The 26,135-nt window shown below is 34.5% G+C and overlaps 2 protein-coding genes across 6 annotated transcripts in view; one reads left to right on the top strand and one right to left on the bottom strand.

Annotated features, from left to right (window-relative positions):
• LOC142222505 (uncharacterized) overlaps positions 1 to 26,135 on the top strand; it is a 329,961-nt gene that overhangs the window by 156,303 nt on the left and 147,523 nt on the right. For all 5 annotated transcript variants that reach the window (XM_075292674.1, XM_075292675.1, XM_075292672.1 and 2 more), the window contains one exon: positions 1,685 to 3,263. In XM_075292674.1, the coding sequence (XP_075148789.1) occupies positions 1,925 to 3,263 (1,339 nt within the window). In that variant the 5' untranslated portion in view covers positions 1,685 to 1,924. The remainder of the gene's footprint in view (positions 1 to 1,684; positions 3,264 to 26,135) is intronic.
• Positions 7,999 to 10,221, bottom strand: LOC142222499 (endothelin-converting enzyme homolog). The gene has a single exon (XM_075292663.1). The coding sequence runs from the start codon at positions 10,158 to 10,160 to the stop codon at positions 8,079 to 8,081; it is 2,082 nt and encodes a 693-aa protein (XP_075148778.1). The 5' UTR covers positions 10,161 to 10,221; the 3' UTR covers positions 7,999 to 8,078.

Below are 26,135 nucleotides of genomic sequence, written 5' to 3'. Positions count from 1 at the left end.
GTGAACGCAGTGGGCTCCCGAAAGAGGTGGTTACCGACGAAAATATCAAAAAAAAACCACAAAATGATTTTAAATGACCGTAAAATGAATCGATATAGCAGAGGCCTTAAAGATATCAAAGGAACGAGTTGGTCATATCATTCATTTATATTTCGATATGCGGAAGCTCTGTGCAAAATGGGTGCCGCGCGAGTTCACATTTGACCAAAAACAACAACGTGTTGATGATTCTGAGCGGTGTTTGCAGCTGTTAACTCGTAACACACGAGTTTTTCCGTCGATATGTGACAATGGATGAAACATGGCTCCATCACTACACTCCTGAGTCCAATCGACAGTCGGCTGAATGGACAGCGACCGGTGAACCGTCTCCGAAGCGTGGAAAGACTCAAAATTCCGCTGGCAAAGTAATGGCCTCTGTTTTTTGGGATGCGCTTGGAATAATTTTTATCGATTATCTTGAGAAGGGAAAACCCATCAATAGTGACTATTATATGGCGTTATTGGAGCGTTTGAAAGTTGAAAGCGCGGCAAAACGGCCCCATATGAAGAGGAGAAAAGTGTTGTTCCACCAAGACAACGCACCGTGCCACAAGTCATTGAGAACGATGGCAAAAATTCATGAATTGCTTCCTTACCCACCGCATTCTCCAGATCTGGACCCCAGCGACTTCTTCTTGTTCTCAGACCTCTAAAGGATGCTCGCAGGGAAAAAAATTGGCTGCAATGAAGAGGTGATCGCCGAAACTGAGGCCTATTTTTAGGCAAAACCGAAGGAGTACTACCAAAATGGTATCAAAAAATTGGAAGGTCGTTATAATCGTTGTATCGCTCTTGAAGGGAACTATGTTGAATAATAAAAACGAATTTTGACAAAAAAATGTGTTTTTCTTTGTTAGACCGGGGACTTATCAGCCAACCTGTTATGCCCAAGGGGAAACATAATATGTTTGAACAATACAAGATTAGGTTTGGTTAGGTGGCAGCCCGATGTATCAGGCTCACTTAGACTATTCAGTCCATTGTGATACCATGTTGGTGAACTTCTCTCTGCCCGATTCCATGTTAAGCTTTATGACAGGGGACCTCCTTTTGACCCTCAGAAATGTCACCAGCATTACTGAGGTGGGATAATCCACTGCTGAAAAACTTTTTGGTGTTCGGTCGAAGTAGGAATCGAACCCACAATCTTGTGTATGCAAGGCGGGTATGCTAACCATTGCACCACGGTGGCTCCAAATATAATACTAACAATATTTTGTTTGGATCAATCCTGAAAATTGATATGATTGAAGCAAAATGTGTTTGGGTATATGTTACAGAAGTGATTTTTTAAAGAGTGCTGGCGTCAGGCCCCCGATGGTCTGGGAATCTATTATCAGGTCCCTAAACTTAACGGAACTTCATTTGAGCTTTTGTTCGTTTCATGGGGCCAAATATTACTCGATCTCTTAGGAGTTCGAAATGTGGCATATCATGAGGTAAACACCTCAGCCCAAAAATATTTGTATTTTCCCTTTCACGAAAGTCAAATTTTTTAAATCAAATTTTTAATTTCTTCCCACTGTGCATGGGTAAATTTTAAATGGAATTTATTAAACTCAGAGCATTTCTTGTTTACAGATTATTTCACATAAAGACTCATAATATATTTATTGATAACTTGTTTCTATTCCCTTTTCAGAAATTTCCGGCAAACAACACTTGAAGGAAGTTCCCTATTTCCCCCAACCAAAACGTAAAAAAAATTAACACCTGCAAACTTCGTTTTGGACTTCGAAAATTCCAAAGAAAAAAAAACACAACTAACGGATTGAAAAGTATAAGAAACTCACCATTAACCGAGGACATCACCCACAGACACTCATATCTGTTGCCTTGATTTTATAGAAGTTAACCATATATAAAGAGACGTGATAGAGCCATGCAAACTGCTGTCGATTGCAATGGCAGCAGCAGCAATAGCACCACCACCACCATCACTACCACCCAAACGGAAAGGGGAAATGAAACGCCGATGACCCAGCATTTGCTGGTTCAAAATAGCAACAGCAGCACCACCACTATCACCACCGACCATGGCCATGAAACACCATCATCAGCACCACCAATAGCCACGAATGTATTGAGGCACCGCATGACGACATCGGCAATAGCTCACAATAGCAATGGCAACACCAATACCCATGGAGACATGAAAGCACCGAAAAATGGTCTTACACATCTTTTAGATGCAAATGCTCATATTGGAGGGGAATATGTGTCCTTGACACCATCTGCAACACCATCTCCTCCATCATCCTCTTGCCTTGGAACCCCCCAGGCATCACCCTCCAAACGAGATAAATGTAAATTAATGCAGCCCTCTTTGGATTATCATGATCCCATGGGGGAGAGTTATAAAGGTAATACCACCACTTCATCATCACCATCGCCATCTGTATCTGCATCTGCATCTTCATCTGCATTGCCACCACCGGAGCCATGTTCATCGAAAACCACATCGAATTCAACATCAACGACCTCATCTGTGATTGCTACGCCGATTGCAAAACGTAACGGCAATGTTTTCAAGGATCCCAAAGAGGACGACAATACTCCAGCAAGTGCTCATGACGGTAATAGGGATGGCGATGGTAGTGTTGCTGCCTCACCATTGATTGTCGAAGGTGATGGCTCCAACAAGACCCAGCAGCAGCAGCATGAAAAATCAAGAAAGAATCAAATGCTTCCAGTTGAAAACACTTCCTCCTTGTCAAACAACAGCAAAAAGGAAATGTCTTCTGATCCAGTAACACCACCACCACCAGTGGCAATGACAATGTCTTCGTCTACTACCTCATCGTCAATTAATTCAAATGCTTCAAATGCCTCCTCTTCGCCGGCATCATCGGCACCATCATCGCCAGATTCGTCTTCGTCAGCAACGACAACTTCCTCCATTACACCGCCAGCATCAGCCATTATACCCGCCTTACTATCACCATCTACTCCTACATCGACTGCCACCTCGAGTGCATCATCATCGCCTGGCACTTCGGTGGCTCCTGGTTCTCCGGCAACACCGCCCGCCTCCTCATCGGGCAAGGGATTCTCGTTTTATGGCGATTTCGATGCAGAACTATTGCAGTGGCAGGATATGCCCCAATATTTGCAATTTAATCCGTACGTTCTCAAAGGTTACCGTCCACTACAAACATTCAAGGGCTGCCTTCTAAGTCTGTTTTATTGGCACAACGAAACTATCAACATATTAACTCATGGTAAGTCCTTCAAAGGGAAATGAAAGTTAAATTTTATCTATGAACTAATATTTGTATAGTACCCTAGTTAAAATTGCAGTGAATTAAGGTGGAGGGAAATTGAAAGCATGAATTTGAAGTAATTCAATCTAACTTAAAGTCAAAAGCAATTGGAGCTGAGGGGTACAAAGATAAAGTGTCATGAGCACGTTTGCCACTTTGGTAGAATTCTACCAAAATGGTAGATTTTTGTTCCACTAAAAAGAGGTACTTGTCAAATTTTCTGTAGAAATAAAATTTTGAAAAAGTTTTCTATAGAAATAAAATTTTGACATAATTTTCTATAGAAATAAATTTTGACAAAATTTTTACTCCCCTACAAAGAGGTACTTCTCAAATTTTCTATAGAAATAAAATTTGACATAATTTTTTATAGAAATAAAATTTCGACAAAATTTTCAATAGAAATAAATTTTGACAAAATTTTTACTCCCCTACAAAGAGGTACTTCTCAAATTTTCTATAGAAATAAAATTTTGAAAAAGTTTTCTATAGAAATAAAATTTTGACAAAATTCTCTCTACAAATAAAATTTTGACATAAATTTCTATAGAAATAAAATTTTGCAAAATTTTGTATAGAAATAAAATTTTGCAAAATTTTGTATAGAAATAAAATTTTTACAAAATTTTCTATGGAGATAGGTTAGGTTAGGTTAGGTGGCAGCCCGATGTATCAGGCTCACTTAGACTATTCAGTCCATTGCGATACCACATTGGTGAACTTCTCACTTATCACTGAGTGCTGCCCGATTCCATGTTAAGCTCAATGACAAGGGACCTCCTTTTTATAGCCGAGCCCGAACGGCGTTCCACATTGCAGTGAAACCACTTAGAGAAGCTTTGAAACCCTCAGAAACGTCACCAGCATTACTGAGGTGGGATAATCCACCGCTGAAAAACTTTTTGGTGTTTGGTCGTAGCAGGAATCAAACCCACGACCTTGTGTATGCAAGGCGGGCATGCTAACCATTGCACCACGGTGGCTCCCTTCTATGGAGATACAATTTTTACGAAATTTTCTTTAGAAATAAAATTTTGACACAATTTTCTTTAGGAATAAAATTTTGACAAAATTTTCTATAGAAATAAAATTTTGATAAAATTTTCTACAGAAATAAAATTTTGATAAAATTTTCTGTAAAAAAATTTACACACTTTTCTATTGAAATTAAATTTTTCGAAATTTTTGACATAAATAAAATTTTGACAAAATTGTCTATAGAAATAAAAATTTGAAATAAAATTTTGATAAATTTTCTATAGAAATAAAAGTTTGACAAATATTTCTACTGAAATGAAATTTTGATAAATTTTGACAAAATTTTCTACAGAAATAAAATTTTAACATAATTTTTTATAGAAACAAAATTTCCACAAAATTTTCTATAGAAAGAAATTTTGACAACATTTTCTATAGAAATAAAATTTCGACAACAATTTTTATAGAAATAAAATTTCGACAAAACATTCTATAGAAATAAAATTTTGACAACATTTTCTACAGAAATAAAATTTTAACAAAATTTTCTGTAAAAAAATTGACACACTTTTCTATTGAAATTAAATTTTTCGAAATTTTTGACAAAAATAAAATTTTGACAAATTTGTCTATAGAAATAAAAATTTTAAATAAAATTTTGATAAAATAGAGAAATTTTATCAAAATACAAATTGGCAATACAATTTGGCAAAATTTTCTATAGAAATAAAAACTTGACATAATTTTCTATAGAAATAAAAGCTTGACAAACATTTCTATAGAAATAAAATTTTGACAAAATTTTTATAGAAATAAAATTTTGACAAAATTTTTTATAGAAATAAAATTTTTAAAAAAAATTTTCTATAGAAATAAAATTTTGAGAAAATTTTCTATAGAAATAAAATTTTGACAAAAATTTCTTTAGAAATAAAATCTTAACAAAATTTTCTATAGAAATAATATTTTGGCAAAATTTTTTTGTAGAAATAAAATTTTGACAAAATTTTCTGTAAAAGAATTGACACACTTTTTTATTGAAATTAAATTTTTGACAAAAATAAAATTTTGACAAAATTTTCTATAGAAATAAAAATTTGAAATAAAATTTTGATAAAATTTCTATACCAATACAATTTTGTCACAATTTCCTATAGAAATAAAATTTTGACAAAATTTTCTATAGAAATAAAAATTTGACAAACATTCCTACTGAAATAAAATTTTGACAAAATTTTCTGTAGAAATAAAATTTTGACAAACTTGTTGATAGGAATAAATCTTTGAAAACATTGTTAATAGAAATAAAATTTTGCAAATTTTTGTATAGAAATAAAACTGTGCAAAATTTTTTACAGAAATTAAATTTCTACAAAATTTTCTATAGAGATACAACTTGGACGAAATTTTCTATAGAGATAAAATTTTGACAAAATTTTCTATAGAAATAAAAATTTGACAAACATTCCTACTGAAATAAAATTTTGACAAAATTTTCTGTAGAAATAAAATTTTGACAAAATTTTCTATAGAAATAAAATTTTGACAAAATTTTCTATAGAAATAAAATCTCGACAAAACATTCTATAGAAATAAAATTTTGACAAAAGTTTCTACAGAAATAAAATTTTAACAAAATTTTCTGTAAAAGAATTGACACACTTTTCAATTAAAATTAAATTTTTCGAAATTTTTGACAATAATAAAATTTTGACAAATTTGTCTATAGAAATAAAAATTTTCAATAACATTTTGATAAAATTTCAATAGAAATACAATTTTGTCAAAATTTTCTATAGAAATAAAAACTTGACATAATTTTCTATAGAAATAAAATTTTGACATAATTTTCTATAGAAATAAAATTTTGATCAACTTTTTTATAGAAATAAAATTTTGACAAAATTTTTATAGAAATAAAATTTTGAGAAAATTTTCTATAGAAATAAAATTTTGAGAAAATTTTCTATAGAAATAAAATTTTGACAAAAATTTCTTTAGAAATAAAATATTGACAAAATTTTCTATAGAAATAAAATTTTGACAACATTTTTTTATAGAAATAAAATTTTGACAAAATTTTCTGTAAAAAAAATTGACACACTTTCCTATTGAAATTAGGTTTTTGACAAAAATAAAATTTTGACAAAATTTTCTATAAAAACAAAAATTAGAAATAACATTTTGATAAAATTTCTATACCTATACAATTTGTCAAAATTTTCTATAGAAATTAAACTTTGACATAGTTTTCTATGGAAATAAAAGTTTGACAAACATTCCTACTGAAATAAAATTTTGACAAAATTTTCTATTGAAATAACATTTTGACAAAATTTTCTGTAGAAATAAAATTTTGACAAACTTGTTAACAGGAATAAAACTTTGACAACATTGTTAGTAGGAATAAAATTTTACAAAATTTTGTATAGAAATAAAATTGTGCAAAATTTTGTATAGATATTAAATTTTGACAAAATTTTCTATAGAGATAAAATTTTGACAAAATTTTCTATAGAGATACAATTTTGACAACATTTTCTATAGAAATAAAATTTTGACAAAATTTTCTATAGAAATAAAATTTTGACCAAACTTTCATTAGAAATAAAATTTTGACACAATTTTCTTTAGGAATTAAATTTTGACAAAATTTTCTATAGAAAAAAATTTTTGATAAAATTTTCTATAGAAATAAAATTTTGAGAACATTTTCCATAGAAATAAAACTTTGACAAAATTTTCTATAGAAATAAAATTTTGATAAAATTTTCTATATAAAATTTTGACAAGATTTTCTATAGAAATACAATTTTGTCAAAATTTTCTATAGAAGTAAAATTTTGACATGATTTTCTATAGAAATAAAAGTTTGACAAACATTGCTATTGAAATGAAATTTTGACAACATTTTCTATAGAAATAAAATTTTGAGAAAATTTTCTATAGAATAAATTTTTGAGAAAATTTTCTATAGAATAAATTTTTGACCAAATTGTCTATAGAAATAAAATTATGTCAAAATTTTGTAAAGAAATAAAATTTTGACAAAATTTTCTATAGAAATAAAATTTTCACAAAATTTTCTAAAGAAATAAAATTTGTATAGAATTAAAATTTTGACAAAATTTTCTATAGAAATGAAATTTTGACAAAATTTTTTATAGAAATAAAATTTTCACAAAATTGTTTATAGAAATAACATTTTAACAAAATTCTCTATAGAAATACAATTTTAACAAAATTCTCTATAGAAATAAAATTTTGACAAAATATTTCCTATAGAAATAAGATTTTGATAAAAATTTCAGGAATCAATGTGTGACAAATTTTTCAATAGAAAATAATTTCGACATTGTTTATAAAAATAAAACATTGACAAATTTTTCTTATGAAATAAAGTTTTGTCAAAATTTTCTATAGAAATAAAATGTTGACTAAATTTTCTATAAGATTTAATTTTGTCATTTTCTATATAAATAAAATGTTGACAAAATTTTCTAATGAAAGTTTGACAAAATTTTTTATAGAAATAAAATTTTTACAAAATTTTATAGAAATAAAATTTTTAAATTTTGAAAATTTTCTATAGACATAAAATTTTAAGAAAATTTTTTGTAGAAATAAAATTTTAAGAAAATTTTCTATAGAAATAAAAAAAAAATTTTTTTGACCATTGTACTGAAAAAATTTTCTATTTTTAATTTTCATAATATTTTTACTTAAACGACATAATACATTTGTTTGTTTTCATTGTACTTAATAAAAAAAAGAGTACCATACATTTTTTGGTTTTCAATAAATCACACAGGGATTTGGACGATTCATTTTACTTTCGGCAGAGCAATTAAATTCCTTCGAAAATTCATCAAAATTCGATAGAGGACCAATGACACGATATTTCCCTGGAACATGAGTATCGGTAGATGTTTGTAAATTTCTTATAGCCGGATGGATATCATTACACCAAATTTGGGCATAGCTAATGAAGAATAATTGTTTCCCTGTATAATTGAGACGGGGTAAAGTTTCCTGTTCCATATTCTCATAGGATCGCATAGCATTTTCATACCAACGTAGATAGGCCTCATAGGCCAAACGGACACCACCATTATCGGCTATATTTTCGGATTGAGAATTCATTTTGGGTAAAAGTTTACCATTATACATATAATTCTGATATTGATCGACAAAACACTTGGTACGATTTATAAACGATTTCGCAGACTGGCCATCCCACCAATTATTGTTATTGCCATCTTGATCGAAATTTCTTCCAGTATCATCGAAACCATGAATAACTTCATGGGATATCAATGCGCCTAGGGTGCCATATTTTACAGCATTCGGATAGGTGGTGGACCAAACATAATAGGGCTGTAGTAAGGAGACAGGGACTTTGATTTTATTCTCTACAATAATATTGGCTGGGGTAAAAGAAAGTAGCTCCCCAGCATCTAGGGGAGCAGGAGGTTCATGGAGTTTTTTACGAGAATTGTGGGCATTTAATTTCATTACAGATTTTAAATTTTCCACATAATCATGTTTACCCAATATTAGAGGACCAAACTCTTTGTCGAAATCTTCTTGCTCATAGGAATTGATTTCCATTTTCATGGCTCTCAGTTTTGCTATGGCACTACGACGAGCCGCCGGACCAATCCAATTAAGTTTTTCCGATCGTAAAACACTTTCAAATGTTGTCTGAATTTCATGCCACATAAATTCAACTCCCTGCTCTGTATCATTGGTATTGTATTTACGATAGATCATATTATCCAAATTTTTGGCAAAATATTTCTTGGTGTTATCAATGCATTTCACTTTCAATTCATGTTTCTTTTTCGAGAGTTTCAAAAAGAAATTCTCCAATAGAGTATAGAAAATATAATTGGCCACTATCCTTTTGGGAGTTTCACCAATCAAATCGACTAGATTCTCTTGATAGCCTTCAATCATTTCATAAACATCATCCTGAGGCACTGAACCCAAGGATATATTCAGCAAACGCTTAATATCCAAAATGGGAGCATATTTTTCTTGCATATCATCGACCTTAGTCAGTACGGCCATTTCATCCAATTGCAGGCCTGCTTTATCATCCACTGTACCTTCGGCCAAACCAATTTCAAATTCCACAATTTCGCGGGCCACCTTCTGGGCTGCGTCTTTTTTTAAACCCAAAAAATCTTTCAAATTCAAGGCTATATTATGCTGATAATGGGCTCTGTATATGGCATTTGCTTCATCCAAATACATGGATTTCGATTCCAAAGGTAAATCCGGATGACCTATATACACTCGATTCACCGAATTATTGGCAAAATCGGACATTATGTCATAGCCTATGATAATGCTAATGGAGTATTTGTAAGCTATCTCCGCCACCGTTTGCAGCCAATCGAATTCATTCTCTTTCCATTTCTCTCCCTCCAATGCTGGCATTTGCCCGAATTCTTCGACTATATCACGTAACTTGGATTTATAAAAACTTTTCACTGCTCCCAAATTCATGCAAGATTCATAGAAATTCTTCACTTTACGATCCATAGTCGTATCGGATTCATCGTCTTGGGCCAAAACTATACCAACTTTTCGATTGAATGCCTGTTGTACCGTCTCAAAAAATCCCGTAGACATTTTCTCAAAAGAATTGGCCGGATTGATACGATTCCAATGGCCACAGGCAAAAGTGTAGAAATCTTCACATGGATCTATGGTCTCATCCATTAAATTATGGATCTCTGCCGCTTTGGCGTAGCGTAAAATCTTCTCAGCATAGGGTGTTTGAAAATCATTGGAGCTACTGCTCGCCGCTGATACTATGGCCAAAAATGCCAAGAATGCCACCATAAATATGCACAAATTTCCAGGCATTCTTTAAATTTATTCACAGAATTCTCGACTTCATTTAAAATCTCACACCAGTCGATTTGAATTTAAATTTCCAACTGATCTTGTAATGCATTTTTGAGTAGTTTCTTTTTTCCTCCATTATGCTCACAGCCTCCATACGGCCATATGGGCCAAGGGTTATCTCTCGATTTCTCTTCATAATTCAGTGTTCAGTGTTTGAAGCAAAGAGAATTTCTGTTAAGCCTTTCTTGATAAGCAAATTAAGAGCTACCATTGCTTGGGTAAGAGAGTTGAAAACATAATGCGTTGTTGTTTTTTTTTTCGAAGTGATAAGCCTTTGTTATCAATGAAGACCAGTTTGTTTTTGTTTGTTTTCTTATTTAGAACTTGTACGACAACCCTTTCCTAATGCGAAACAATGGGGAGGCTGTTAAAAAGAAAAAAACTCAGGCCAAGGTCATAAATATCCACCGAGGAGAGAAGGGGGGCACAGTGATTGGAAATCAACGATTGTGTGGGGAAATCGTTGTGAGAACTCTACATTTATCTATAGAAAACCAAAATGTTGGCAATTGAAATCTTAATTGAAATCTCTTAATTTTAATAAAAATAATAACCATTTTGGTAGAAAATATATGGCCAAAATGATGGCAATTTATAGCTCCCAGCAAAAAAAGACAATAAATATTTTATTTTTGATCTTTATCTAAAGGGTGATAGGTCAAAATTTGGTCAATATAAACTTGACGTATTTCTTTCAATTTTGCATTTAAAAAACCTGAACACCCCTCATTTTGAAGGTGTGTGTGTAGAATGTTGCTCCTGTTTTGATTTTGGAATTCACTCTTCAGTTGTCAAAATGCCGTCCAAGCAAGAAGAGCAGCGTATCAAAATTTTGCTCGCGCATCGCGAAAATCCGAGCTACTCGCACGCAAAGCTGGCAAAATCGCTAAAAGTTGCCAAATCAACCGTTACAAATGTAATTAAAGTGTTTGGGGAACGTTTGTCGACAGCCAGGAAGTCTGGATCGGGGGGAAATCGAAAACCAGAAGCCGCTGAGACGACAAAGAGAGTTGCCGGAAGCGAAACCCTAACCTCTCTCTCTCTGAAATGCCGCAAATAAGCTGGGTGTATCGTCTACAACCGTGCATCGAGCCAAAAACGAGCCGGACTATCGACTTACAAGAAGGTAGTGACTCCAAATCGCGATGATAAACAAAATACGACGGCCAAAGCGCGATCCCGGAGGCTGTACACGACGATGCTGACGAAGTTTGACTGCGTGGTAATGGACGACGAAACCTACGTCAAAGCCGACTACAAGCAGCTTCCGGGACAGGAGTTTTATACGGCAAAAGGAAGGGGAAAGGTAGCAGATAAAACTGTCAAAGTTCGCAAAGAAATATCTGGTTTGGCAAGCCATCTGTACCTGTGGCTTGAAAAGCAGCATTTTCATAGCTTCCGGGACTGTCAACCAAGAAATTTACGTGAAAGAGTGTTTGAATAAACGTCTGCTGCCTTTCCTGAAGAAACACGGTTGTTCCGTACTGTTTTGGCTGGATTTGGCATCTTGCCATTACGGTAAAAAGGCCATGGAGTGGTACGCCGCCAACAACGTGCAGGTGGTTCCCAAGGACAAGAACCCTCCCAACACGCCAGAGCTCCGCCCAATTGAGAAATACTGGGCTATTGTCAAGCGGAACCTAAAGAAGACCAAAAAAACTGCTAAGGGCGAGCAGCAGTTCAAGGCAAACAGGCTTTCTGCGGCGAAGAAGGTGGACAAGGTGGCTGTACAAAATCTGATGGCAGGTGTCAAGCGTGAGGCCCGGCAATTCGGATTTGGAAAAGCGAAAGCCTAACTGAATATTTTTCCTGAATTTTATACTAATTGAACTTGAAAAAGAAATTTAATTTGATTTTTTTAAATAAACGATTTCACCGATTTACACGCGTTTTCCCTTGACCAAATTTTGACCGTCACCCTTTATTAAAATGATTTTTTATTAAACATTTATATGTGTGTTCACTAAACAATTTGCGAAAGCTTAAGACCTACTTGAAAATATGTAGAATTTCAGGGGGATTTGATGATAGACTCTGCCAAGCAAACATATATACCAACACATGGAAATCGGTAGACTTAATACATGGGTGCTATACCAATCCACACCATATTCGCTATACCTATTCATGGACCTAACCTATCACGGTTGCCACAATTGGTAGAATTCTACCAAGAAACGGTAGATTTTTTACTCTTTGGTAGATTCGTAGAACTCTAGTGAATTATGGAAATATTAAATCAATATTTTTAAAAATCTTTAATATCTTTAAAATTTCGAGTTAGGTAATTTTTACACAGCCACATTATAAGTTCTCATTTTTTATACCCTCCACCATTGGATGGGGGTATATTAACTTTGTCATTCCGTTTGTAACACATCGAAATATTGCTCTAAGACCCCATAAAGTATATATATATTCTGGGTCGTGGTGAAATTCTGAGTCGATCTGAGCATGTCCCTCCGTCCGTCTGTTGAAATCACGCTAACTTCCGAACGAATCAAGCTATCGACTTGAAACTTGGCACAAGTAGTTGTTATTGATGTAGGTCGGATGGTATTGCAAATGGGCCATATCGGTCCACTTTTACGTATAGCCCCCATGTAAACGGACCCCCAAATTTGGCTTGCAGACCCTCTAAGAGAAGCAAATTTCATCCGATCCGGCTGAAATTTGGTACATGGTGTTAGTATATGGTATCTAACAACCATGCAACCATTGGTCCACATCGGTCCATAATTATATATAGCCCCCATATAAACCGATCCCCAGATTTGGCTTGCGGAGCCTCGTGGAAGAGCAAAATTCAACGGATTCGGTTGAAATTTGGTATGTGGTGTTAGTATATGGTCTCTAACAACCATGCAAAAATTCTTCCATATCGATCCATAATTATATATAGCCCCCATATAAACCGATCCCCAGATTTTACCTCCGGAGCCTCGTGGAAGAGCAAAATTCAACCGATTCGGTTGAAATTTGGTATGTGGTGTTAATATATGGCCTCAAACACCCATGCATACATTGGTCGAAATCGGTCCATAATTATATAACAGGTTGGCTGATAAGTCCCCGGTCTAACAAAGAAAAACACATTTTTTTTTTTGTCAAAATTCGTTTTTATTATTCAACATAGTTCCCTTCAAGAGCGATATAACGATTATAACGACCTTCCAATTTTTTGATACCATTTTGGTAGTACTCCTTCGGTTTTGCCTCAATATAGGCCTCAGTTTCGGCGATCACCTCTTCATTGCAGCCAAATTTTTTTCCTTGCGAGCATCCTTTTGAGGTCTGAGAACAAGAAAAAGTCGCTGGGGGCCAGATCTGAAGAATACGGTGGGTGTGGAAGCAATTCGAAGCCCAATTCATAAATTTTTGCCATCGTTCTCAATGACTTGTGGCAAGGTGCGTTGTGTTAGTGGAACAACACTTTTTTCTTCTTCATATGGGGCCATTTTGCCACGATTTCGACCTTCAAACGCTCCAATAGCGCCATATAATAGTCACTGTTGATGGTTTTTCCCTTCTCAAGATAATCGATAAAAATTATTCCATGCGCATCGCAAAAAACAGAGGCCATTACTTTGCCAGCCATCTTTTAGGTCTTTCCACGCTTCGGAGACGGTTCACCGGTCGCTGTCCACTCAGCCGACTGTCGATTGGACTCAGGAGTGTAGTGATGGAGCCATGTTTCATCCATTGTCACATATCGATGGAAAAACTCGGGTGTATTACGAGTTAACAGCTGCAAACACCGCTCAGAATCATCAACACGTTGTTGTTTTGGTCAAACGTGAGCTCGCTCGGCACCCATTTTGCACAGAGCTTCCGCATATCCAAATATTGATGAATGATATGACCAACACGTTCCTTTGATATCTTTAAGGCCTCTTCTATCTCGATCAACTTCATTTTACGGTCATTCAAAATCATTTTGTGGATTTTTTTGATGTTTTCGTCGGTAACCGCCTCTTTCGGGCGTCCACTGCGTTCAACGTCCTCCGTGCTTGAATTTTGCATACCAATCAATTATTGTTGATTTCCCTGGGGCAGAGTCCGGAAACTCATTATCAAGCCAAGTTTTTGCTTCCACCATATTTTTCCCTTCAGAAAACGGTATTTTATCAAAACACGAAATTCCTTTTTTCATTTTTTTTCACAATAACAAAAGTTGCTTCACAAAAGACGCTCTATCTCACAATCTAATTCACTTACAGACGTCAAATTTTGACACGAATCATTTGAAGGTTGGTACTATATAAAAATAATATGAATTTAATACTAGCGACGCCATCTATGTGTCAGACTTATCAGCCAACCTCTTATGTGTGGGCTATACCGAAATGTGGCCCGAAATTCAGGCAAATCTGATAAAAATTGGGATGTTTAAAAATTGGGATGAAACAAGTATATACGGCCGTAAGTTCGGCCAGGCCGAATCTTATGTACTCTCCACCACGGATTGCGTAGAAACTTCTACGAAAGACTGTCATCCACAATCGAATTATTTGGGTTGTGGTATCTTAAAACTTCTTAATATCGTTTTCTAAATTGTGACTTAGTCCATACGTGGGGATCGGTTTATATGGGGGCTATATACAACCACCGCGGTGCAATGGTTAGCATGCCCGCCTTGCATACACAAGGTCGTGGGTTCGATTCCTGCTTCGACCGAACACCAGAAAGTTTTTCAGCGGTGGATTGTCCCACCTCAGTAATGCTGGTGACATTTCTGAGGGTTTCAAAGCTTCTCTAAGTGGTTTCACTGCAATGTGGAACGCCGTTCGGACTCGGCTATAAAAAGGAGGTCCCTTGTCATTGAGCTTAACATGGAATCGGGCAGTACTCAGTGATAAGAGAGAAGTTCACCAATGTGGTATCACAATGGACTGAATAGTGTATGGGAGCCTGATACATCGGGCTGCCTAACCTAACCTAACATGGACTGATATGAACCAATTTCTGCATAGTTGTTGGATACCATATGCTAACATCACGTACCAAATTTCAACCGAATCAGATGAATTTTGGTCTTCCAAGAGGGTTCGGAGGTCAAATCTGGTGATCGGTTTATATGGGAGCTATATATAATTATGGACCGATGTGGACCAATTTTTGCATGGTCATTAGAGACCATATACTAACACCATGTACCAAATTTCAGCCGGATCGGATGATATTTGCGGGGGATCGGTTTATATGGGGGCTATATATAATTGTGAATTATGATCCGCAAGCCAAATTTTGAGGTCCGTTTATATGGGGGCTATATGTAAAAGTGGACCGATATGGCCCATTTGCAATACCATCCGACCTACATCAATAACAACTACTTGTGCCAAGTTTCAAGTCGATAGCTTGTTTCGTTCTGAAGTTAGCGTGATTTCAACAGACGGACGGACATGCTCAGATCGACTCAGAATTTCACCACGACCCAGAATATATATGGTTATGTTGTCTTAGAGCAATATTTCGATGTGTTACAAACGGAATGACAAAGTTAATATACCCCCATCCTATGGTGGAGGGTATAAAAATTATGTTCCAAAATCGTGAACGGACAGTAACAAAATGAAATGGAAACGTTCATGCAAAATCAAAAAAAATGTTCACGGTTTCGTCGACGGGCGTTCACGATTTCATGAAAGGCTTAAAAATATTCGTTAGACATGAGCTTTTGATTTTTTTAATTTATTTATAAATTCTCTGGTACATCATAAACGTTCTTATTTTGTGTAAAATTGGCAAACTACAAAAAGTAAAACTAAAGAGAATATAAGCGTGCTCTTATTTTCTTCGTTTATTCTAAATCTTCGGAACTGTCAAACATCGTTTGACACGGATGAACCATCTACATATAATATAGGGTCTATTGGGAATCCCAGTTTTTTAACTCTGTACACGTTTATCATTTGATTTATTTCGATGTGTGTGTAGCTTTTCAATCATGAATGCATTATTGTTTTTATTCTCGTACGCGTCGGACTTAGGAGTAAGTACGAGCAATTTTTAATTAGGTTTACGTCGTCAAATTCCGGAACCAATCACGACGTAAATCGAGGAATTACTGTACATGTAATCAAATACTCATTAGTTTTCCAACACTAATAAGAGAATTTTTCAAAACACCACACCCCATTCCATCAAGATATAATCTGGTAGTCATGATACGATGATAATCCAAAAACACTTGCTCCTGTTTAATGCAGTATAATTTCTGTCTTTATGAGAGAGAGAGAAAAAGGCAGAATTTCTAATTTTCTTCTTTTCTCCTCGTGCTTATTTCTTCCATTGATTCGTTGAACAAACATAAATTATTATTTAATGCGGGAAAAATCTAAATGGTCAATTAGGTTCAACACATTTAATAAGTATTTTGTGACCATTGAATGTTACCACAATAATGGGACTTTAGTATATAAATGCACAAATCTATTAGAGTGGGTCGAAACATCAAAATAACCCCTCATTGTCATGAAGCTCCGTTAGTGATACGTTAGCTAACGAACTCCTAAATCGAACTAGGTACATATCTGTCATCTTGTCTACACGGACGAAAAAGACTTTTTTGCATATATTTGGGTGTAAAAATTATATGTTCGGAACTAAAAATGTTTAACACAATATTTTTATGTGCAAGCATATAATGTTATGAGAGTCAAGGATACGGCAGAGAAGCTCGCTACCAGAACAGAATACATACGAGTATCCTTAACCGTGAAGTTACTAACGCAGAACGATAAAAACTTGTATTACAACAACATCGCCGACGAAATGGAGCAAGCAGCAAACACAGGAAACATACGCAAGATCTACGCATCCATAAAGAAAATTGGTGGTAACAACATCAGAAATACGGCAATAATTAAAGACAGTGATGGCAACATTCTAACATCGCCGATGTCACAACTCAGTCGGTGGCGGGAATACTATATTGAACAACAGCGAACCCTTGACAGCAGTACATGGCAACATCAACACCATATACAAAACGAAATATTGGACATTTCAATCGAGCCTCCAACGACTGCAGAAATCGAAACCGCGCTACTACAACTCAAAAATGGGAAATCCGCTGGTACCGACGATATCCCTGCCGAGCTCCTTAAGTATGGAGCATCGACATTAGCCCAGCCACTTTATAGGGTAATTAGAACAGCGTGGGTTAAAAACAATATACTAAAACAATGGAAGGAAGGAGTTGTAATAACAATCCCCAAAAAAGGAAATTTGTGCGAGTGTAAAAATTGGAGGGGAATAACCTTACTAAATTCCATAGCCATGCTCATGGCAACACTGATACTTAACCGCATCACCACCGACGTGGAAAGTATACTTTGAAAGGAACAAGCGGGTTTCAGAAAGGGCAGATCTTGCTCAGACCACATAAACACCCTGTGGGTTATCATAGAACAATCAAGAGAGTTCAATTCCCAACTATATCTTCTGTTTGTCGACTTCGAACGCGCCTTCGACACAGTGTCAAGAGAGTCACTCTGGGAAACACTAGCGGAAAAGGGTTTTCCAGAAAAAAATAAGATCACTTATCCAAGAACTCTATAACTCTTCTAAGAGTACGGTTCAACAACGACGAAAGCCTGCCTTTCACACTCACCAGCGAAGTCAGACAGGGCTGCATGCTCTCACCAATATTATTCTTGCTCCTGCTAGATAAAGTGATGGAACAAACAAACTCGGAAGCTCCAAATGGGATAATATGGAATATGACAGAGCGTCTAAACGACATCGAATACGCAGATGATATCTGTCTGACGGCACATCGATTCATCGACATTGAAGAAAAACTAAAAAAGTTATCCATAAATGCTGCTGAAATCGGCCTGAAAATTAACACAAGTAAGACAAAAATAATGAGGATAAACTTAAACGTGGCCTCAACCCTAAAACTAAATGGCACCATCATCGAAGAAACAGAGTCTTTCAACTATCTGGGAAGTCTCATCACCAAAGACGGGGTACGGATGATGACATTATTTCGCGCATAAACAAAGCTAGAAGTGGTTTTCACTACTTGCACAAAGTATGGCGCAACAATAGGATCAGCAGGAAAACCAAATATAAAATAAAAATATATCAACACAAAGAAAATTTCATTAAAATTTTTTTCTACCAGTGTATGACATAAGGTGACACATAATATCTTTGAATAATACAAACAATATTTTGTTTGGAGCAAAATGTGTTTGGGGTATATGTTACAGAAGCGATCTGGGCGTATATATAGTTACAACATGTCAGTTTGGAGCTTAACTGCTGGATATTTGTCAGTTAAAGTTCACTGGAGAGAAGATATTTGCATTTACTTCCTGTTAACTGGCAGTTAAAGCCTAACACCTACATGAATATGACCGTAAAATATGAAATTAAAATAAAAATGTTGAATATTTTTTGTTTCTGTTCTTCACTTAAGATAATATTATGACATATTTATTATTGGCATACGAAAAAATTTCAGCTTCAAATTATTCCACTATAAAGGACCCATCTCAATATTGGCCTTTTGCAAAAAGAAAAAAAAAAAACACAATATAAACACTAAACTAGTAGTATGTAATTTTTATATCCCATTTCAAAACCGGGTGTATATAAAAACTTTTATGACACGCAATGGCCAGTGCCATGGAAAAATGTATGAAATTCAGCACGTGCATATTGCAGATTGAATTAATGTGTGTACGAGTATGTGGATATGAATTTTCTCTGTTGTTCTTGATTTTTGTTTTGCAGAACTTTATAATTGTGGGAATTCATACGAAAACAAAAAAAAAAATCCATTTGTATGACGTTGGGGTTTTTCGTAAGTACATCGAACATTATAAGTGCTTCAAGTAAGTGAGGTAAATGTGGGCGGTTTTGGCATTGAATACATTTTTCCTGAGAGAAATATTCTTTTGGTAGGGGGAAAATATTTCTTTGGTTTTATTTTCGCTTTTTTCGGAAAAGTTTGCAAAAAGTTTCTTTACTGTTGCAAATATGATATTGATGGTTAATTTCATATGGTTATTTATAATGATCGGTTATGATAAAAGTTTAAATGAAAAGAAAAATCTTTTCATTCTCTTTAGATGGTTAATTAAAGGTGGAAAAACTGTACACATGCATTAAGCAAAAAAATTTCCAAAATGGGAAAGTAAATGGGGTTTAATTAAATTTTGTAGCACAACTTCCCATTGTGCTTCCCTAATCGAGTTGTTTTTAGTAAAGTTATGAAACTTCAAGAACTATTTATAATTTATATGAATAAAAACAGCAAATAATTCCAATACAGAATGACTGATATGTATTGCAACAAATTTTAGGTTGTCATCATTTCTAAAACGCTTATCTGGCAGATGACAACATTGTTACCACTATCTGCGAATTTGGGATATTTTTTCGTGGATAAAAGCGTAATTTTTGAACTGGGGATTTGGTGGGGAATTTCCAAAAATTTGGGGATTATTTTCGAAATCTGTTCACTATAACAGATTTCCATGGAAAGTTGTTTTCCACTTAAGAAAAAAAAAACACAAATATATATGGCCGTAAGTTCGGCCAGGCCGAAGCTTATGTACCCTCCACCATGGATTGCATAGAAACTTGTACTAAAGACTGTCATCCACAGTCGAATTACTTGGTTTGCGGTAAGCAAGTGTTCTTAAAACTTCTTAACGCCGTCTTCTCAATTGTTAGTTAGTCCTTACGGGGTATATATTAAACAAAAAAAAGGCCGATTAAATACGTCGATAATTCAGTGTGACAAAATTTTCCATAGAAATAAAATTTTCAGAAAATTTTCTATAGAAATAAAATTTTCAGAAAATTTTCTATAGAAATAAAATTTTGACAAAATTCTCTATACTAATAAAATTTTGACAAAATTTTCTTCAGAACTAAAATTTTGACAAAAATTTTCTATAGAAATAAAATCTTGACAATATTTGTATAGTAATTTTCTATAGAAATAAAATTTTCAACAAATTTTCTATAGAAACGAAATTTTGACAAAATTTTCTATACTAATAAAATTTTGACAAAATTTTCAATACTAATAAAATTTTGGCAAAATTTTCTTCAGAAATAACATTTTGACAAAATTTTCTATAGAAAAAAAAATCTTGACAAAATTTGTATAGTAATTTTCTATAGTAATAAAATTTTGACAAAATTTTTTATAGTATTTTATTACTAGATATTTTACAATTCTAAAAAAATGGGAACAAAAACTTTTATATATAGCACCAACACATTAGACGTATTTGATATGGTATCGAAAATATGGATGTGGTGCAAGTTATAATATAGTCGGCTCCACCCGACTTTAGACTGTCCTTACTTGTTTTTGACGTATATTTTTCTAAAAATATATTTTTTCCATTTAAACTCAATTGAATTGAATTCTATCATAGTAATTTCCAAAACCTTCTCAAAAGAACTTCCGTAGAAGTCGAAAAGTCAATAGGCACAGATTCAAATTTCCGCAGGGATTGAAATTTTTAATTTTATTTTCAATATTTGATTTGATATTTTTAAATTAAATTTTGACAACATTTTCTATAGAAATGAAATTTGGCAAAATTTTATATAGAAATGAAATTTTGAAAAAAAATTCTATGGCAATTAACAAAATTTTCTATAGAAATAAAATTTTGACTAAACTCTCTATACAAATAAAATTTTGACAAAATTTTCTTTAAAATTAAATTTTTACGAAATTTTCTATAGGTTAGATTAGGTTAGGTGGCAACCAGATGTATCAGGCTCACTTATGTTAGACTATTCAGTCCTTGCGATACCACATTGGTGAACTTCTCTCTTATCACTGAGCGCTGCCCAATTCCATGTTAAGCTCAATGACAAGGGACCTCCTTTTTATAGCCGAGTCCGAATGGCGTTCCAAATTGCACAGAAACCACTTAGAGAAGCTTTGAAACCCTCAGAAATGTCACCAGAATTACTGAGGTGGGATAATCCACCGCTGAAAAACTTGTTGGTGTTCGGTCGAAGCAGGCATCAAGCCGGAAAAAAATTTTCTATAGAAATAAAATTTTGCTAGATTATTGTATATATAACTATAGATCGATATGGACCAATTTTGGCATGGTTGTTAGCGGCCATATACTAGCGCAATGTACCAAATTTCAACCGGATCGGATGAATTTTGCTCCTCCAAGAGCTCCGGAGGTCAAATCTGGGGATCGGTTTATATGGGGGGCTATATATAATTATGGACCGATATGGACCAATTCATGTATGGTTGTTAGAGATCATATACTAACACTATGTACCAATTTTCAAACGAATCGGATGAATTTTGCTCATCCATGAGGCTCCGAAGGTTATATATAATATGGACCGATGTGGACCAATTTTTGCATAGTTGTTAGACACCATATACTTACACCATGTACAAAATTTCAGCCGGATCGGATTTTATGAAAAATTATAAATTTAAATTGGGGATTTTTGAAGACGTAAGCGTCCTAATTTGGGGAAAAAGTCTGGAAAATACTGACAACATTGGTTGACATATTAATTCCAGTGATAGTTCATTTTATTGTTTATAACTGCTTTTACATTATGATCTATCACATTCAGAAATAAAGTTATCAGTTGGCTTTATACGCCCATAGAAATAATCATGAACGGCATGCACGTTTCAAAGCGATCCGTTCACGAAATTGAATGAACACACATGTGGTGTCAAACAGATGGTGTTAATTTGACACCGATAAAATGATGCTATGCGTGGTTAAAACAACAACCAGCGTACATGTTGTGAAAACGTAATGGTTACGACAAGTAAGGAATGTCTAAAGTATGGCGGGGCCGATTATAAAAGGTTCTTGTCCCAAATACGTACATTTAAATCTGACTCGATCTGGATGAATTTTTTTAGAATTAAAATTTAAGCCGGCTAACGCTTTGGGGTGGAACACAATGTTATAAACAAAAATCTGAAGCAATTTTTAGGCAACTTCGCAAAAGTGTATTTATTATTTATCGGTCGATAGATATGTATTAGAAAAATAGGAAAATTAAAGTGATTCCTACAAGTTTTCAACTTAGTAGTAGCGATTTTACAAAACAAAATACTGGTATTTTGGTCATTTGTGAAATGAAATGTGAAAATGTTAATCTTACTCCCTGTGCAAAATTTAAAGTAAATCGGATTACAAGTTCGAGCTCTGTGGGCATATGAGTGTAAAACGGGCGAATGGTATATATGGGAGCTATATGTAAATTTGAACCTATTTCAACCAAAGACATCCAGAATTTTACTCACTGTACAAAATTCAAAGTGAATTATGGCAAAGCTCTGGTCTCCTTGGCCGATTACAATCATACTTGGCACACTTTACGATTACAATCATACTTGGCACACTTTACGACACCATCAACTGCACTCCTTGTGCAAAATACAAAGCAATCTGACTTAAATTCTGCCTTCTGGGGCCATATTAGTACACATCGGGCGAAGGAGCTATATCTAAATCTGAACCGATTTCTTCCAAGATCAAGAGGGTTCTATTCTGACCCAAAACAGAAACTTGTGTCAAATATGAAGTCGATTGGACTAAAACTGCGACCTAGACTTTGATCCCAAAAATGTGTTCACACACAGAGCATTTTTTCCAAAGACACCATATGTCTATCTCACCTCCTTCTGGGTGTTGCAAACTAACTTATAATACCCTGTCCCATAGTGTGGCGCAGGGTATAAAAATCCGCTACCGTGACTCGAACCTGGATTCTCTGCTCCATATGCGTTAACAGTCGCCTTAGCACATTTCACCACCGACGGAATTACCATAAGAACGTCTAACGAATATTTTCAGACTTTTCATTACCAAAGCAAAACGAAAACCGTTCATGAAATCGTGAACGCCCGTGGAAGAAACCATGAATATTCTGTTTTGATTTTTCGTGAACGTTTCCGTTTCTTTTTGTTACCGTCCGCTAACGATTTGGCACGTCATTTTTTTAATTAATCTGGTGTTTAGAGCCCTCCCGAATTCAACTTTGTACTAAACTTTTATTTCTCCTACTATTATTCAACACTGACAGTGTTTGATCGCGCCCAAAAAGTGGACGATAAGCCAGTAACAACACCAGAAAGGTTGTCTCAATCTCACGATTGGTCACCTAACGATCTTGCAATATCAGTTGGTGCACAGCATCGATCCGAAACAACAACTGATTTTATACGATCTTCACGAAATTCCTCTTGGAGTGATCTACGACCTAGATTGATTTCACCATACCATTGATAAACACTGATCTTTGACGGATCTTCATCGCCAAAACCAAAACAAAACAAAAAAGTTCATCGATGCTCTGTTATTGAGTTAATCAACTCGAAAAATTTAAGAAATAATTGCACGAAAATATTCACGATATAATTCCATTTTATGGATGAGAACCAAATTTGTGCCAAATTTCAGGACAATAGCGCCATTATTGATGGCTATAGCGTGATTACCACAGACAGACGGACATAGGTTAGGTTAGGTGGCAGCCCGATGTATCAGACTCACTTAGACTATTCAGTCCACATTGGTGAACTTCTCTCTTATCACTGAGTGCTGCCCGATTTCATGTTAAGCTCAATGACAAGGGACCTCCGAACGGCGTTCCACATTGCAGTGAAACCACTTAGAGAAGCTTTGAAACCCTCAGAAATGTCACCAGCATTACTGAGGTGGGATAATCCACCGCTGAAAAACTTTTTGGTGTTCGGTCGAAGCAGGACTCGAACCCACGACCTTGTGTATGCAAGGCGGGCATACTAACCATTGCACCACGGTGGCTCCCCAGACGGACATAGTTATATAGTCTTAGAAATTCTTCACAGAAAAAAATTTCACGATATTTTTTCCAATTAAAGTCTTCATTGAGTTTTAAAAAATATTCAATTAAAAATTTAATTGAAACAAAAATTAATAGATTCAATTAATTTTTTAATTGACTTTCAATTAATATTTTTATTGATACTATCATTTCTGTGATTGAAGACATTTGAATTCAAAAATTAATTGGATCAATTAATTTCATGATTGAATCAGAAAAAAAAAATGTTTGTGTGTTCCTGATCAAGAATAAAGTATATAACGTATATAATAATTGGAAATCGATATTTCGATGTGTTACAAACGGAGTAAGTTACTTATTATCATGCTATAAAAAGGCGATGCTCATTATTTAAATAAGCCCATTTACGATATATTCAAAACCGTCATATTAGTGGCAACACTTGATCTCAAATGCAACATAAATACAAAAATTGAAATACAAATCATAAATGCATACACAAATTTTCAATAAATATACTCGTGAAATCCATTCGATATGTTGTAATGTATTATTCCACATTTAATTACTAAAAATGTTCCACTCAATTGCAATCAAATAAATGTCAATAAATATTAATAACATGAATTTAAATGCGAGTTGGGGATACACCTGGGGGATATCAACATTTTGACACGTACTATAGACATTGTAATTATCTACGTTAACCCTCCTAAGTGTTTACAAATTAACAGTTTGTATCATTAAATCTGTGTGGTTTGTACATACCCACGCACATATGTATGTACACATCTCTGCTCTCTCAATATCTTCTAGGGAAAACCCACTCTGTTCATTACAATAAGAGCCAGATATGAAAACAACAAACAAGTGATGCAAGTCAGACAAATGCAAGTTCTTCATTCATAATCCAAGCGTTACTAATACAAGTGCCAAAGTAAGTTTGCGAAATACTCGTATATCTCTCTCTCTCTCTTTAACACTTCTCTCTCATAGCCAAAAGTGCAAATTTAAGATAAGTGGCGACATGCAGTGTTGCCACAACTAGAATGCAGGCAGTCATATATCAAATATTTTGTTGGGAAACAAATTACAGCAGCTGGATTTTATTGATTGCTATTAAGGATTACAACATTCGAAATTATATTACAGAGAAAGAGATGATTATAAATTAAAGGAAGATAGTTGGAAATTTATTTGTAAAGTTATAAAAAATATTTTGTTTGAAGAGAGGAAACTAAATTCATATTTGGGGGTTTTATAAACATTAAATTATATCAGATAAAATTAAATTACATGCTGATTGTTTTTACAATGCAAACTATTATTACACTTGTATACAAGCTTATTGGAGAAGAGGATGAAGGAATTGGTTTTATTAACCTTAGAATGCTAAACAAAGCCTGTGAGGCGAAGCAATTTTTTGTTTTTGTGATATCTCCCGATCGCTCACTTGTATCAAAGCATACGCTCGTGCTAGCTCAGTCTAGTGTTGTACGTTAGGTTTGTTAACAGGTTGGCTGATAAGTCCCGGTCTAACAAAGAAACACAAATTTTTTTTGTCACAATTCGTTTTTATTATTCAACATAGTTCCCTTCAAGAGCGATACAACGATTATAACGACCTTCCAATTTTTTGATACCATTTTGGTAGTAATCCTTCGGTTTTGCCTCAAAATAGGCCTCAGTTTCGGTGATCACCTCTTCATTGCAGCCAAATTTTTTCCCTGCGAGCAACCTTTTGAGGTCTGAGAACAAGAAAACGTCGCTGGGGGCCAGATCTGGAGAATACGGTGGGTGGGGAAGCAATTCGAAGCCCAATTCATGAATTTTTGACATCGTTCTCAATGACTTGTGGCACGGTGCGTTGTCTTGGTGGAACAACACTTTTTTCTTCTTCATATGTGGCCGTTTTGCCGCGATTTCAACCTTCAAACGCTCCAATAACGCCATATAAAGGGTGATACGGTCAAAATTTGGTCAATAAAAACTTAACGTATTTCTTTCAATTTTGCATTTAAAAAACCTGACCACCCCTCATTTTGAAGGTGTGTGTGTGTGTAGAATGTTGCTCCTATTTTGATTTTGGAATTCACTCTTCAGTTGTCAAAATGCCGT

Source organism: Haematobia irritans, chromosome 1 (genome assembly GCF_050003625.1).
Source record: "Haematobia irritans isolate KBUSLIRL chromosome 1, ASM5000362v1, whole genome shotgun sequence".
Taxonomy (NCBI): Eukaryota; Metazoa; Arthropoda; class Insecta; order Diptera; family Muscidae; genus Haematobia; species Haematobia irritans.
This window is presented reverse-complemented; position numbering and strand designations above follow the sequence as displayed.

Excerpts from the sequence above, each read along its gene's own strand:
- LOC142222499 (XM_075292663.1), bottom strand. The coding sequence starts at position 10,160 with ATGCCTGGAAATTTGTGCATATTTATGGTGGCATTCTTGGCATTTTTG.